Source organism: Rhinopithecus bieti, unplaced genomic scaffold, assembly GCF_001698545.2.
Source record: "Rhinopithecus bieti isolate Rb0 unplaced genomic scaffold, ASM169854v2 scaffold_34958, whole genome shotgun sequence".
In the NCBI taxonomy this organism is placed as follows: domain Eukaryota; kingdom Metazoa; phylum Chordata; class Mammalia; order Primates; family Cercopithecidae; genus Rhinopithecus; species Rhinopithecus bieti.
In genome coordinates this window covers 571,103-587,466 of record NW_016814973.1, presented here as the reverse complement: position 1 = coordinate 587,466, position 16,364 = coordinate 571,103, and the positions used below count along the sequence as shown (strand labels likewise).

Genomic DNA, 16,364 nt, shown 5'->3' with positions numbered 1-16,364 from the left:
CCATACTTGGGCACATCAGAGTCAAATCTCTTTTTTCAGGCAGGAAATAGATAAAGGTGTGTGAAGTAATGGAAAGGGAGTATCCATAAAATAAAATTAAAAAAACTCAAAACACATTAACCCGAAATTTGTTAAAACAGGCAACAGAGTTATCAAGATACTGAAACCAGTTACAAAAAGTTATCACTGGCCTCTGAGCACTGGCCAGCAAAACCTAGGCCAGGTTTCTCTTCTCAAGCACTACTAGGAAACAGACTCCTTCCAGAATCCACAGAAGCAGGACAAAACTTGATAAAACTTGCCCGGTTAAATGCTTAATTTTTTTTAAAGAGTTGCTGGTTATGTTTTGACTTGTTTTTGTTGCCTGACGGGTAAGGGGACTTGGGGCAAATGAAATACAGAAGTCCCTAAAGGTAAAGGGATAATTTCAGTAGTTCTTCATAAATAGAAGCCAAATTGAGTAACTTGTACTTAACCTCGTCTGTGATCTTTTCACCTTTAAATTTAAAATATTTCCTGCACCCTTTCTCCAAACAAATTGCTAATCCCATCTTGGCAAATTTCCTGTTACACAGTCTTTGGCAAGCACAACTCTGATGACTGGGAAAAGTCAACAAATAATAATTCACCAATTTTTTAAAGTCTTTAAAAATAAAAGTCCTCATAAGGATAGGAGAGGTGGGACTGTAACAATTCGCCTATGCCTACTCAACTTTTGCCAGCTGCAAAACAGGAGAAAAATAACTGCATTCCTGTGTTAGGAAAGAGAAATGGACTAAATATAATTTTCCTCCCAGATGTTTTTGGTCACAATATTCAAGTGGACTTAACATAGAAATTGCAGCAATTGAAATTTTAATAGCCATAGTGAGTATGATCTTCACACGTATTATTTTACCCATGTTCTAAAATTCAATCCCATCCTTTCCTTAAAACATAGAAAACCAAAACAGCTGTCATTTTGCTGGATAATAAATTATAATGTTGGGAAGCAGTATCATGAAAATATAAGATTTTGAAAACAAAACAAAACTTCAAAACAATAGAAAATTCAAAATAGAATATAAAATTTGCTACCAAGATAGTACAAGGGGATCTTCTGGGGGCTGGTGATGCTGTTTTGTTTTCAACCTTGGTGCTGATTACATGAGTAGAGTCAATTTGTGACAGTTCATTAATACTTGCACTTTTCTGGATATGTGTTACTCTTACAACAGAAATAAAACAGTGTTCAAGGTCTATGGGAAGGAGTGATTCTTCAAAAGGCAGCTGGTTATACTCACCTTTCAGTCTAAGTACTAAATCTCCAGCACTTAGCACAGTGCTTGGCCACAAAGGGAATGTCAGTATATATTGCATTAGTGGAACTGAGTTTCAAAGATATTTTTTATCTTTGGTATTTTTGGGTGCTTTAATACTATGTTTCTATCACACCTTATACATAGCATCATGGAAAATAAGTGGAATCCACTCTCCTTAGAATTACTTGTATGGGTCTGAGTAGAGAGATGTTAGGCTGAACACAAACGAGATAAGCTCTATTCTCTTCTACTTCTCCTTCTCGTCTTCTACTTCTCCTTCTCCACCTTTTGTTGCAATAAACTTTAGAGGATGGTGAATGTCCTCAAATGGTCCATTGTTAAGGGGAAGCTAGGCAATTCAGGAGGAATCCAGTAGAAGCTGAAAGGGACCAGGGAGCTTTAGCAGCTGGCACAGAATGAAAGGAAGAAACTCTGGGTCAAGGGCTCTGGATTTCTTTATGTTTAAAAAAACCCACTTTTTTGGGAAAGGTTAATATATTACCACAGTCTATAAAGTATAGAGAAGCATTTAGTTTTTAAAAAACTCCTTTCCATCCTAGTCCCCCATTCACCCAATTCCCACATTACTCTCCCAGAGAGAACCACTGTTCTAAGTTTTGTATGAACTTGTCCAGAATTTATGAGCAAATATGTAATATCTGACTGCATGAGCCAATGAGTACATAGTCTTATTCCCCTCCTACTTTTACAGCAAATGAAACATATTAAGGCTACTATTTGGCCCTTTGACTTTTCCCTCTGATCAGGAGATCCTTTTATATCAGTGCAAAGCCCTCAGTCTTTTATATAGCTGTATGGTATTCCATAGCACAAAGGAAACATAATTTGTTTATCCACTTAACTACTAAAAGATATTTGGGTTGTTTCCAATCTTTTGGTATTAAAAAGGATGCTATAATAAATAATATTTTCCAGGACTCATTCAGCATGTACACTGGTCTATCGGATGGCTTTACTCCCCAAAGAGGAACTGGTGGGTCAAAGGGTACATGTATTTTGATTAACACTGACAATTTGCCATCTGCAGAAGTTGTTCTAACCTACATTCCTACCAGAATTATAAGAAAGCTATTTCCCAGACCAGTGGCTCATGCCTGTAATCCCAGAACTTTGGAAGGCCAAGGCTGGTAGATCAATTCAGCCCAGGAGATTGAGACTAGCCTGGGCATCATGGCGAAATCCCATCTCTACAAAAAATACAAAAATTATCTGGGTGTGGTGATGTGCGCCTGTTTTCCTAGCTACTCAGGAGGCTGAGGTGGGAGGATCACCTGAGCCTAGGGAGGTCGAGGCTACAGTGAGTTGTGAGTGATGGCACCATTGCACTCTAGCCTTGGTGACAGAGTGAGACTGTCTCAAAAAACAAAACAAAACAAAGAAAGCAAGCTATTTTCCCAGAAAGTATAGCTGCAAAATACTTTCAGTTTTAGATTTCCAGTTTTAGAAACCAGAAATACTCCCAGTTTTAGATTTTTGCCAAACCAACAGGTAATTAATATATATGTGTGTGTGTATATGTGTGTGTGTATATATGTGTGTGCATATGTGTATATATATTATTTTAAACTTACATTTATTTTAAACATTATATATATATATATCAGTACAATTTTTAATTTGTACTTTTCTTATAAGGGCAGTTGAGAATCATTTCCTATGCATATGAGCCATTTATTCGTATTTGATTTTCTGTGAACTGTTCATTTGTTTCCTTTGCCCATTTTTCAACAGAATTGTGAGGGGTCTGCAGTTCTTGTTAAAGCCAATGGAGACAAAAAAAAAAATCCTTGCAAACTGGGCTAGGAACCATAAGGAGAATGCACACTCTTCCATCAGCTTTGCAGCTTTACCTAGGTCCATAGGAGCCAGGGGCCAGAAGAGTGGTATCTAGGACAAAAGATTTCTCTGGCATTTAGGTGTAAAGAACATCATGATTACTTCAGGCTAAAAGAGAAAAAAAGATGGTATAGTGGTTGCCTTCCTCTTGAACCCTGAGAAATCTTGCATTGCCTAGCACAGTCTGTGCCCCAGGAAAGAGGCCCAGTCCTTCCTAGGTGTTGGTGGCAACGACTAGGCTATGACGGCAAAGTACAGAGATTAACTGGTCTGAATCCTAGCTTCACCTTTTACTAGCTCCGGGATCTTGTGTGAGTTATTTAACTTCACTGCCCAAAGGTTCTGAATTGTTATGTACAAATTTGCCAGGTAGGTAGAAGATGTGTTACGAGTAGCCCCAAAACACAACATGACACTTTTTCTGGACATAGAATTGACCATTTGAAATATGGGAAAACATTATCCTTTTAGTGTGATACACATTGTCATAGCTTTGTCCTGCAAACTGGCAAATGTGGCCCACAGGAATCGACATTGAACATCTAAGACAGTTGTCCTACAGAGTTAAACAATGACCAGGAGATAAGAAAATTCATCTATCTGGCTACTGCAAGGTCTTCCTTATGATCCAATCATGATAGGTATTTATCTATTTATTTATGTCTAACGCTTGCAGCTCAAACTGCTTTATCGTTTGATAACAGGAGGCTGCCTTTAAATTCATTGAGAGATTTTTCTGCTTTCCTTCATGAGTCATCCATGCCTCCTGGCCAGTCATAACAGAAGCAACTAACTATAGTAAAAAAAAAAAAAAAAAGAAATCATTGAAAAGGTAGAGGGGCTTTTTCTATGCCTTAGCAACGCCTGATACCGCTAGCAATTTCAGTAAGTTTTACATTTCTATTGTTTTACTTTTAAAGGCTTATGTTTTCAAGACGTTGTTTTCCAGCATCATAATTTAGTACCTGGTACAAATGACAGACATTTTGTTTTCCTTAGTTTTCAGGGCTGTCCATCTTATCTTGTTCTGTGTTGCTTGATCTTGTTCAGTTTGTGGAAATTCATCAAACTGTACACTAATGACTTTATATTATATTTCAATAAGAAGTTTTATATACATGTGCACACACTGAAAGAAAATGGTCAGCCTCCACAGAGAGGAAGCAGTTGCAAATGTCAGGCCCATGCCAGTGGTACCACCTGTGGAAGGCATTTTTACCTCTCATCTCCACTTTAGTTACATCCATCAGGAGTCAGCAAGGCTTAGTGGTTAAGAACAGGGGCTTAAAGTCAGACTAATCGGGCTTGAATCCCGACTTCACTTTTACCAGCTGTGTGACCCTGTGCAAGTTACTGAACTTCACCATGCTTCAGTTTCCTCCTCTGCAACATGGTGTTAACAGTACCCAAAATCCTCAGGTTGCTGTGCAGATGAAAGTGGTTAACACGTGTGTAAAGCAGCTGGGAGTATGCTGGGCCCAAGTGAGTACTATGTCGGAATTAGCTACTCCATTGCTCCCCATAGTAGTACTTACCTTACAGGTGGCTGCATCCACTTCTCAAGCATTTAAGCCTCCCTTATGTCATATTTCTTTGCCTACCAGTTTCTCCTTGTGGAGATCCAAGTGTACAGGAGAGAGTAGGCTGACTCCTACTCCTCAATCACTCATCCGTTTACTTACCTGCATGGCTACTTTCCAGTCCTAGGCCCTTCCCTCCTGCCTCCAAGCAATGTTTCTCTATATCTGATGGATATTCAGCTATTTGCACATGTTCCTATAAAATGTACATTGCATGGTGTGTACTTTTAATTGACTGACATTAAAAGTATGATACTGAAGAATTGATGTTTTAAGCTTGGTTCCACACAGTAATATGTTTTAGGCTCTATCCGCATTGCTGCGTGTTCCTTCGGGCTGTTGCTTCCAATGGCTAAATGGTACTCTGTGACATTCCTCCATTTACCCAACCACCCTCAACTGTCAACGCCCACAAAACCTCTGACTTTCTGTCACAACAATGTTCCAAAAGACACCTGGGTACATGTCCTCACACAAACATGCCCTCTTTAGGATTGAGGCTGCTGGGTCATAGGGCAGACTATGTCTCATTTAACTCAGTACTGGCTGTACTTAGGCCAAAACAGCCTGATCACTCTATGGAATGGCTTCATCAGATCATCTAATTATAACATGCCTAATGAGGTATATGGTGTGACTTCCCCCATTGTACTGATAAGATAGAAGATTTTCCCTTTGCTTCACAGCTGGTATACAGAATTTGAAAATAAGGCACATGACCTCAGAGCTGCAGTGTCTCCCACCACAGAGGGCCATAACAGGAGCATACCTTCCACCTCATCTCGGCCTGTGTCACATCCCCTATCTCCTGGCCCGACCGATGACTACTGCATGCATTCCCATAATGGACATGCCTAAGTTTATGCTGTTTAAAAAGTCCCATCCCACCTTCCAGGCCCACATGGAAAACCACCACTTCAAGGACACCTTCTCTGGCTGCCACTCAGATCTCCTTCCACTCAAAATCAACATTGCACTGATAGTTTACCAGGCAATTCATTACTGTCTCTGCTTCATTTATTTGTTTTTGCCAGTTAAATGACACTCGAGGGGGTAAGAATTAAATACTGCAATTTATATTCCTCCATGGCTAACACACTGCTGAGAGTACGATAAGCATTTTTTAAAAAAGTATAGTAGAACTGGGGCTAGGCACAGTGGTTCACACCTGTGATCATACCAGCACTTTGGGTGGCCAAGGCAGGAGGATTGCTTGAGTCCCAGAGTTTGAGACCAGCCTGGGCAACATAGCAAGACCCTATTTTTACCAAAATGAAAATAAAAATGTGAGCTGGGTGTGACGGCGTGTACCTGTAGTCCTAGCTACTTGGGAGTCTGAGGCATGAGGATCACCTGAACCCAAGACTTAGAGACCACACTGAGCTATGACTCTGCTACCGCACTCCAGCCTGAGTGACAAAGTGAGACCCTGTCTCTACAATTACTTTTAATAAAAAAATAAAATACATAGAACTGTAAAGACTTTTAATAATGCAGACATTTTACCTCAACAATCATGTGGTCCTAACCGCTTATTTACAAATGAGGGGAAAAAATGATTACCAAATAACTATGGTAACAGTAATCATAACTTAAAAGATTGTTGTAATTTGGTACACATTAAGTGCCTGACCATATGGTAAAAATTGTTTATGCATTATCTCATTTAATCCTCAAAATAACCTGATGAGATTGAGATTATTTTGTTCCCTATTTTTCAGATGAGGAAGCTGTGATTTTCTCAGGGTGATTAAGTAATTGACGCAAAGTCATGGTTAATAAGTCTCAGAAATGAGATTCATGCTCATTTTAGTTGGGACCAAAGATAATTTATAAATGACTGATGTAAAAACACAAAAAAACTATAAGTTGCCTCAGAATTTGCTATTAGAAATTTATCATCCCGAAAGGCCTTTATAAAAAGTTTACAAAGTACAACATTTTATGTGACTAAAATACTCCCAGAATAATTATGGCAACCAGTCTTCCAATCCCTTCCTCATCTTTCTATGTCCTTAAATATAGTAACAAGTATTGCACCCTCTGAAAAAGAAGAAATTATTCTTTAACACTTGAAATTCCTAAGACTAGGAAGGTGTTAATTACCATCCAGAAACTCAATGCATAATAAGGCTCAAAAATGTAGATATGTTAAAGCCTATTCCCTTAGTGCTTAAAAATCAGCCTATTTTTTTTGATGCTACAGACAGAAACACAATTCCTTGATTTTCCATTACCTTTATATTATATCATCTATGCAACTATGAACTCCGGCCAAGACAGCTTCTTGTTCCCTGTGAACAGTGGGTTTCTAAGGTCTCAAAGACACTTATTCTTCAGATAGGTAAAAATGAAAAAAAGGATCAATCCTAAAAGGTTTACAGTAGTGAGAAAAGAAGACCATCTGCTCTGAGATAGCTCTGGGCGGATTTTCCCAGCAGGAAAGCCCAGGTTTTAGAAACCTTGTTATGATTAGAGAAAAGTAAAGAAATTGCTGAGAATTAGGATAAAAGATTTTCAAGTCCTGCAGCAGACAGAAATAATGTATTTTAGAATTATATGCAGGTTTTTGGTAGTTGGATTATCTGTGAATTTGGGTAGTTTGGCTCATTTTTTAAAGAAGGGTAGACTGTTACAACACTTTCGGGTTTTGAAATTGATCAGATGCTATGCCTACCACTATTTGCTCTCACATACTCAAAATCTCATACTATCTTTATGAACCTGTTTATTCTGGATCAGCAAAGCTTCCAGTGTAAAATGACAGCTCATGTAGAATAAATCTTCATCATTCTTTTGTGCTGAAATGCCAGGAGATTTGAAAACTAATCCTCCGTACACTCTCGTGTTCTCGTCTGTCCACCAGATCACGTCCCTGATGCTCCCACATCAAATAGATTTTTATTTAACAGAGGCCTTTACCAGCTCCACAAATAACTGCTCCATGGTCTTTGAACTACTATTTCTATTGCCCGTTTTGCTTCATTCTTTGTTCATTTGCTGTATTACAGCACTCATACTGAGGGACAGACAGGTGAGCATATTCTCAAAGTGAAAGGCACTTTAGAAATTCCCAGCAGACAAGCTTAGCCAATCACAGGCACAATACTTATCTTTGTTTTCCCCTAACCCTTTACTCTTATTCAAATAAAACAGATTTAAAAGCTTGTTTTCTATATTCAAAGTACAAAAGGCTTTCTAAGACAAAGAAAAAAATCAGGCTAAAAAAAAGCCAACTCCTTGAGTAGAAAAATGAGTCCCTTATTTCTGCTCCATATTTTCCCTATAGCTTTAAAGTAATTTCTCTTTTAAAAATTAACTTCTTCTGAAGATACTGAGAGAAGACTGCCTAATAATAATACTATGCAAGGAATAAGGAATGACATTTGTAGAGAGATTTTAGGATTGAGAAATACCAGGCAAAAACCTCAGACTAAATGGTAATATATCTAGTTATAAGTAGCCTTAGTGGAAAAATGCAACAATTCCATATTTCATTAACGGAATATTTCTTATACTCTCCTCACAGATGAGAAAATCTAGAGCAATGGGGCTCAGTGTTAAATGATCACCCAAGTCCACAGAGCTGGTTAATGACAAAGCCTAACATACAATCCAGTCCAGTATATTATTTGCACCATATCATATTGCCATTGTAAAACTAAACATTTCTATCTGAACACACTTCGACGTAGACGCACAATAAAATCAATGTTCTCAAAAGATTTGGCAGCTGGTTTACCGTAATTTGTTACTGACCCCCAGAATATAGGAATCGGTAATTTGTAAGAATTCTTTACTACGACTCAGGTTATTGAGTTGAAAATGACATAGTGCAGAATCTAAGCAAAGTGTGCTTATAAAGAAAGGTCACTGGCTATACACATGCACATTTCCATTTGCCATTTACTGTCCAAGTAATGCATCCACACAGCAAACCGTGGCTTCTCCTATGGCTTCCTAATGTTAGAAAACATTTTTAGGCCTTCCTCAAATTTCTAGCACTGCAGTGTTTTGAGGAGGAAAGAATGTAACCTTTTAAACCTATTTGGTAATGTGGCTGAACCAATTCACAAAGCACATTAAGGCAACAGACATCTTCTCTATGGCAGTTTAATGAGTTTCTCTTCAAGTGTGCCTAGAAAAAGAAGCCATGATTCTTGCTCAAAACAAAACGGAACAACAAAAAGACTCTCACCACCAGTAGAAGAAAGTTAGCGAATTTACAGTGTACTATAGAACACACTGCACGGTGAGACACAGTATTTCTGCAAATGCCAAGACAGAAAGAAATGAATACAGGACAAAAGAAAGAGGGGGAACAAAAGCACATGCTGAGCTGAGTCCTTAAAATACCACCAATCAAGAGGTGCACGCTGTGTATAACAGTAGATGTACTTAATGCACCCAGTATTTTAGTGCCTCATTAGCGAAAAATCTTAGGCAGGGTTCAAGAAGGCCCCGCTGTACTCTGAGTTGTGCTCTACATTAGCAAAATTCACATGTTACATGATGAAACCATATGACTTATTCAAAGATAGTCTGTTTTTTCCTTCATGTACCAACAGAACTCCCATGACTTCATCTCGACGCTACTAAGCTACAGCGAGTTGTCTGGGGCTTGGCGGGAAGGGAAGCCCTAGACACTTAATAAATGTGACAAAGAGTTATGACATCTGCAGTCTAGTTTCAAACACTTCAGCATAGGCAATGTAATATATTTATGGATTAAAATTACATCCTGGCCGGGTGTGGTGGCTCACACCTGTCATCTCAGTACTTTGGGAGGCCAAGGCAGGTGGATCACCTGAGGTCAGGAATTCTAGACCAGCCTGGCCAATATGGTGAAACCCCATCTCTATTAAAAATACAAAAATTAGCCGGGCATGGTGGCAGGCACCTGTAGTTCCAGCTACTTGGGAGACTGAGGCAGGAGAATCACTTGAACCCAGGAGGTGAAGGTTGCAGTGAGCCGAAATCACACCACTGCACTCCTGCCTGGGTGACAGAGTGAGACTCTGACTCAAAAAAAACAAAACAAAACAAAACAAAAAAAAAACAATTATATCCTATACACAGTCAGTGGTCCTAATCAGAATTGACTTCACCAGGGTGGTAAACTAGCATTATATCAGAGGCATCTGTGTCTTAGTCAACACCACAGATTTTGCTAATTGGCATACTCAAATGGATTTTCATTGGTGAAATCAAAATCAGTGGCTTGCTGCTCACGTGGCAGATGTTTAATAACAGGTTTTCATCAATGAAACTAGTGGTATTTAAGATAAGTGAATTGGCAAAATTTTCCACCCTTGTATGAACAGAGCATGAGAATCTAGGGATGTCTACAGCTTGTACCCTCAGGACATCTGATGTTCAGTTGCTAAATGGCCTTATGTCCAGCAGCTGGGTCAGAGGATGCCCACTCCCTGGTGCCCACTAAAAAGGTGAGAGAATCCTGCCTCTGGAAAGTTGACACGTCGACCTGGAGTGGAACTGTCCAGAAAAATTAGACTGGAGCACTTAAAAAAGCCAGAAAGCTGGAACTTCATTGAGTTTACAGGACAGGCTTCATGAATGCTTCATACCTATTTGCTAATAACTGTTTAATAAAAGTCTGTTACACAGAACTGGCCTGAGACTTAGTTGAGCTGCGTGGGATGAGCAAATCCTCACGCAAAACTTCTGTCACTTTTCTGTGGCTACTGCTATCTATTAAAAAGAATTGGGCATGACCAATTGGCTTAAGACTATTCTCAACATGTACATAAAATATATAACTGCTGCCCTGAAGACAACCCATCCCAGCTTGGTAAATTTTCAGAAGCTTTCCAAGCCACTTGTTAAAAATTGCCATTATTGTGAATTAAAAATGTCTAAACTTAAAGTAAATATCTTATATTGAAAACAAGGGTAATAGATAATTAAAACTGATACACTTCCTATGTAGTTTGCTACATTTTACGAGGGTTTACGTCAATTGTATTTATACGGTGAAAAAACTACATAATAGTGTTCCACTGGGCCTCTCTTTCCAGCTCTGAGTTCAGTGATGTCACACCGGTACTGGAAACTGGCCAGGGTGGGAGTATCTACACCAGGGAAACCAGCAAATGCTACCATCAGGGATTTACTTTGTTTTCAGGACTGGTTGTTAAACACTTACCAGAATACCACTGATGTGCATAGTCTTGATTTAACAGAGAAGACTTTGACTCCTCTCAATATCCATATTCTGAAACCCTGGAATATACCAGCATAAATAAAACCCCACACCCTGTTTACCGCAGCGGGACCATGCCGCCATGCACACCCGCTGCCCAGGGCAACGGGACACACTCACTTTTGAAGCAGCTGGGTCCACTAGTCTCTGGCGATGTCGGGCTGAGTTGAAATGGCTCTTCGGAGGCTGCCCTTCCTGACAGTGAATGGAAGATGGGGAGTGAACGAGAGGTGGGAAGGGAGAAGGTGGGGTGTGGGATGATGGAGAAATGGTCAGAAAAGGGAGAGGGACAGTGTTTAACGGCACTGTATTTTGTTTTAGCTAAACATCAACAACAAAAACACAAGACACATTCTACCCCACAAAAGCACATGTGATGTGCAAGTTATTTTGTTATAAACAAACTTGTATGTGCATGTTGTAATAAAGTCACAAACACAACCCAGTATTAAGATATTTCCCATCAGATCTTCATTTTTCTATTATTTGAAAATTGTCTCTATTTCAAAAATACTAAGGGAAACTGAAACATGACTTCTCTGAATATGAAGTCCATCTTCCTGAAATAACAGAAAGCACTGCAGAGCCTTCTTAGGGTTAGAATTGCCACCCATTTAGATATGAACAAAATGATGTGGAAATCACAATCTTCCTCCAAACCATGACAAGTGTCCTGCCTGAGAAGTTCCTCGCTCCGTCATCCTGGCAGAATTCATGGTGTCTGACAGCCACCATAAACTCTGCCCCTAAATGCATATGATATTTTATTGGCTGAAACAGAGATTTAGCATTAAGTTTGTAATTTAAACATATGTAAAAGAGTAGTCTCTCCTAAGACCAATCCTGTTAAGGCCCTCATATACATATTGGACATATGGGTCACATGGAAAGGTGTAACAGCTTCCTATTATTCATTCCATGCCAAACACACATAAAACCCAAGGTACTATATTTAAAAGGGAAGTCTGGAATGGGGCCTCATTAATGGTATAGAGTTTTACTTCTCCATCTCTCAGAGCTGGACAACAGTGAACAAGAACTTAAGAAGCAAGTACTACCCACTGTGAGCATTAACTCCAGGGAAAGGGAGATGAAAGCAACCAGGAGATGGTCTCACAAAATCCCTGGGTTTAAAGGCCCCATGCAAGTGACAGCCAACACCAGCAGTGAAATGCCCCTCATATGAGGGCTAGCATTTGCTCAGCTCTCTTAACAGAGGAGGGTGAAAAGACCTCCTTAGATCAAAATGCAATTTCTATATTACAATACTTAAGTATTCTTTTCCTTCTTCTTCTAGGAGTAACAGCTCTATTACTTTTAAGACTTGTATCAATCACACCCACTTGAGTTGCCAACAATCACTGCTTCGGCATTCACAGTATAATGCTTACCTTTCAAAAAGGAAATGTTCTAAGTAGCAGATTGCCAGTCAGGATTATGTTTTTCCTAGTAACCGCCCTGCCAACATGCATTCTTTCTCTACCCTCTCTGGGAAAAAAATGCAAGGAAACAGTCTTGAAACTCTGCTGACCTAGAAAATGTACCAAAGCTTTAAGAACAGAGAATCTATCCACTGACTTACTGACTATTGGACAAAACAAAACCAAGCAAAAACCCGAGCATGTCTTCCCATGTCCATAGAATCAAGAGTTTTCACATGAGAAATACAGTGTTTGAAAAAAAAAGCATTGTGGATTATTTATTTAGTTTGATGTGAAAGTGCTCCTTTCAACTTAATGGTTTATCAGAAGGTGGTTTTAAAGCTTTTTTTCCCCCTAAAAGTTATCAAATGTAAATAAATAATTATCCTCATTAATCTATCTGAATAACCACCCTTATTAACCGTCCCTATGGAATGATTACAACTGATTTAAGAGTTCCAAAGCACAGTGCCAGGCTCCCACTCATTGGGAAAAAATTAACCTCAGCATTAAATACACAATTACAGTCAATGTGCAAATTAACTAAATCCTGGTCCTGTGGTTTATTGCTCTTCTTCTGACTCCAAGGTGAAAATGTTATTTTATTTTTTAATTAGCTAATTGTGCTATGAACTCGGCAGGGGGCAGATGTTGATATTAAACCCAGGATCTGAATCTTAAACTCCCGGTAGGTGGGAGACTGGTTTAAAGAGAGCAAGCACATCCTTCAAGGGTTAGGTTTTTGAAACCTGGTGTCCGTTTTATCTAATTTATTTTCAAGTACAATAAATTTGTAACAATAGTCTGCTCGCAATGAACAAATAGGGATATGAAATAATCAATGTATTTACGCAGAGATTCCAGTAATACATCTTCATAGAAACAAGGAAGAGCCTGGAGGATTAAAGTCATTTAATACATTACATATAGAGTGAAAATAAAGGAACTGTAAACAGCTCACCACAAGTTTTTCTCCATGTGACTCATACCTTAAACTAACCTTAATTTTCAATGAACTAGTCACTTGGTATTCTACTGCTAAAAAAAAAAAAAAAAAAAAAAGTGTGTGATGGTTATGTGTATGCATATATATATATAGAGAGAGAGAGAGAGTGAGTTAGTTAGTTTGGTGACACTGAGACTTTGTGGAAAGGTGCATATAGTTAGATCCATGATGGTAACCTTTGAGAAGAATTTAATTCCTTAGAAGCTGAACATGCCTGCTTCTTCACTTTAGGGAGATCCTACCTGAAAATATTTTTCTTTCCCTATTCCCAGTCTTGCTACCTACCAGATCCTATGACACATCCAAGAAAGGTACAAATTCTAAACCTTTGAGCTTAGTCATTTAAGTACAGCTGTATCAGTTCAATTATGTAATACTTTATACATTTTTGAAAAAGCAAACAGGGCTCTCATAAGTGATATCACAGGGAACTGATGATCCTATATAACAGATTTGTTCACATAGCTTTCCGTGTTCAGGAGAACATTAAATTATGTCACGCAACACTAAAGGCAAAATCTGTGACTTCATTTTCCCAAATTCTAAGAATCCGTTTCTCTTTCTAAATGACAGCCTTCAGACTCTGGTACTGTCATTCCAGACTGAGATATCAGTCTCCTGCTATCACTTACCTCCTGGTTAATGCCATCAACATCAGCAAAATAACAAATTAGACCTGGGCAAGCCCCACAGGGTTCTAAACTGAATGGCTTATTTGCCTATGCCAATAGGGCTCTTCACTGTAAGGGGAGCTGGCTGAGGAAGGGGTGGATTCTTCACCATTAGTTTTGTGGAAAGGGAAGCACATTCTATCGCTTAGGTGAACCCAACCAAAATCATTTTGCTGGGATAACTATCATTAATAAAAGAAGCAACCCTCAGTTATGTAAATAAATTCTTAGAGACTAATAAAAGAAGAGTTGACATGTGCATAATGAAGAAACTTAATGAGACATATTTCATCTCTATGCTAAATGCTTTCACCAAGCCTTCTCCTATTAAGTCATTTTAGAAATTATAAATATTCCTTAATACTACACATCATACTTTTTAAATAAATTATTGTTCCCCTAACATTACAGATCTGATAGCTTAGTACTTTAGCTTAATTTGCATCATGTAAACATATTTACAAGAATGCTCTATGGAAAACAATGTATCAGGCATGAAACAACGGGTGTCAGTGAATTTAGTTGCTAAAATCAGACAATTTATAAAAGCCTAATTCTTTAAATCAGGTATAAGTTATTCACATCAAAATGAGAGGCATAAGGAAAATTTAAAACTAAGTATATCTATAATTTTAGCACTAGTTCCACTAAAAAAAAAATCTGTCATTAGGCATTTCTAGCCTAGAAAACCAGAAAATCATATATTGGAGCATACAAGTATTTGAAGGCCCACCAGCCTGCTTCTTAAAACTCCATTCAAAAGATTCATTCCGATTAGCTGGGCATAGTGGCTCACGCCTGTAACCCTAGCACTTTGGAAGGCTGAAGTGGGGGGATCTCTTTAACTTAGGAGTTTGAGACCAGCCTGGGCGACATGAGAAGACCTACTTTAAAAATATATATATAGCCTGTCATGGTAACCCACGCCTATAGTCCTGGCTACTCGAGAGGCTGAGATAGGAGAATCACTTGGGCCCAAGAATTCAAGGCTGCAGTGAGCCGTGATCACAAACTGCACTCCAGCCTGGATGATGGGGTGAGACCCTGGCTCAAAAGAAAAAACAAAAACAAATTAAAAAAAAGAGTTTTAATTCTGAAAAGAATCACATGCATTTTCAGAGAAGAATAAATTTATCTACTCACCTCTGAGATAGTTCATATCTCACCCCCAACCAAAGCTCTTACTAAACACTATACTTAAATGTAACAAAGCTATTACAAATAAGCACTATTAAAGGGGTCCCTGAACATAAGTAAAGCCATATAGGATTATGCAAAGTCAAAAATATTCCATGAAAACAAATCAATTGATAGAATCTTTAAGACAGGGAGATTTAACCATTATCAAGCATATCAAAATAGGGATCAGAAACCCAAATGAACATCAAAGAAATGTGCCGTTTAGAAGTAGAGCACATTTTCAATTATGACATCATAGGCTTCTAAAAACCCATAAAACTAATCACAATTTATGAAACTTCTATTATTAATAGCCTCGTAAGGAGAAGAGATCATTTTCCTTCATCTCCAGAAAAGTCCAGTTAAACCCAGACTTTTCCAATTAGCTTGAGAAGTGAGTCACCAAAATGGGATACCACCATCACTGAAATGCAGACCCGAAGACAGCAGCTACTTTTTTTTCACCGTAACGTTCATATTTTACATCAGGAAACAATACTTGCCAATACTTTTGGCAGCAATTACCAGCAATGTACTCTATTTCCTGATTTCTTTCTTTTTTTTTTTTTTTTTGAGATGGAGTTTCACTCTGTCACCTAGGCGGGAGTGCAGTGGTGCCATCTAGGCTCACTGCAACCTCCACCCCCAGGGTTCATGGGATTCTCCTGCCTCGGTCTCCCAAACAGCTGGGATTACAGGCATGCGCCACCACGCCCGGTTAATTTTCTTATTTTTAGTAAAGATGGGGTTTCACCACATTGGCCAGGCCGGTCTTGAACTCCTGACCTCAAGTGATCCCCCCGCCTCGGCCTCCCAAAGGGCTGGGATTACAAGTGTGAGGCACTGCGCCGGCCTATTTCCAGATTTTTTTTTTTTTTTTTTTTTTTTTTTTTTTTTTGAGACGGAGTCTTGCTCTGTCGCCCAGGCTGGAGTGCAGTGGCCGGATCTCAGCTCACTGCAAGCTCCGCCTCCCGGGTTTAAGCCATTCTCCTGCCTCAGCCTCCCGAGTAGCTGGGGCTACAGGTGCCGGCCACCTCGCCCGGCTAGTTTTTTGTATTTTTTAGTAGAGACGGGGTTTCCCCATGTTAGCCAGGAGGGTCTCGATCTCCTGACCTCGTGATCCGCC

The 16,364-nt window shown here is 39.0% G+C and overlaps 1 protein-coding gene across 6 annotated transcripts in view; it reads right to left on the bottom strand.

Annotated features, from left to right (window-relative positions):
* The window catches only part of MAST4 (microtubule associated serine/threonine kinase family member 4), a 589,801-nt gene that overhangs the window by 300,391 nt on the left and 273,046 nt on the right, over positions 1 to 16,364 (bottom strand). For 2 of the 6 annotated variants that reach the window (XM_017852848.1, XM_017852850.1), the window contains exon 4: positions 11,082 to 11,156. The exons of the other annotated variants lie outside the window; for them this stretch is intronic. In XM_017852848.1, the coding sequence (XP_017708337.1) occupies positions 11,082 to 11,156 (75 nt within the window). The remainder of the gene's footprint in view (positions 1 to 11,081; positions 11,157 to 16,364) is intronic. 6 annotated transcript variants of the gene reach the window in all.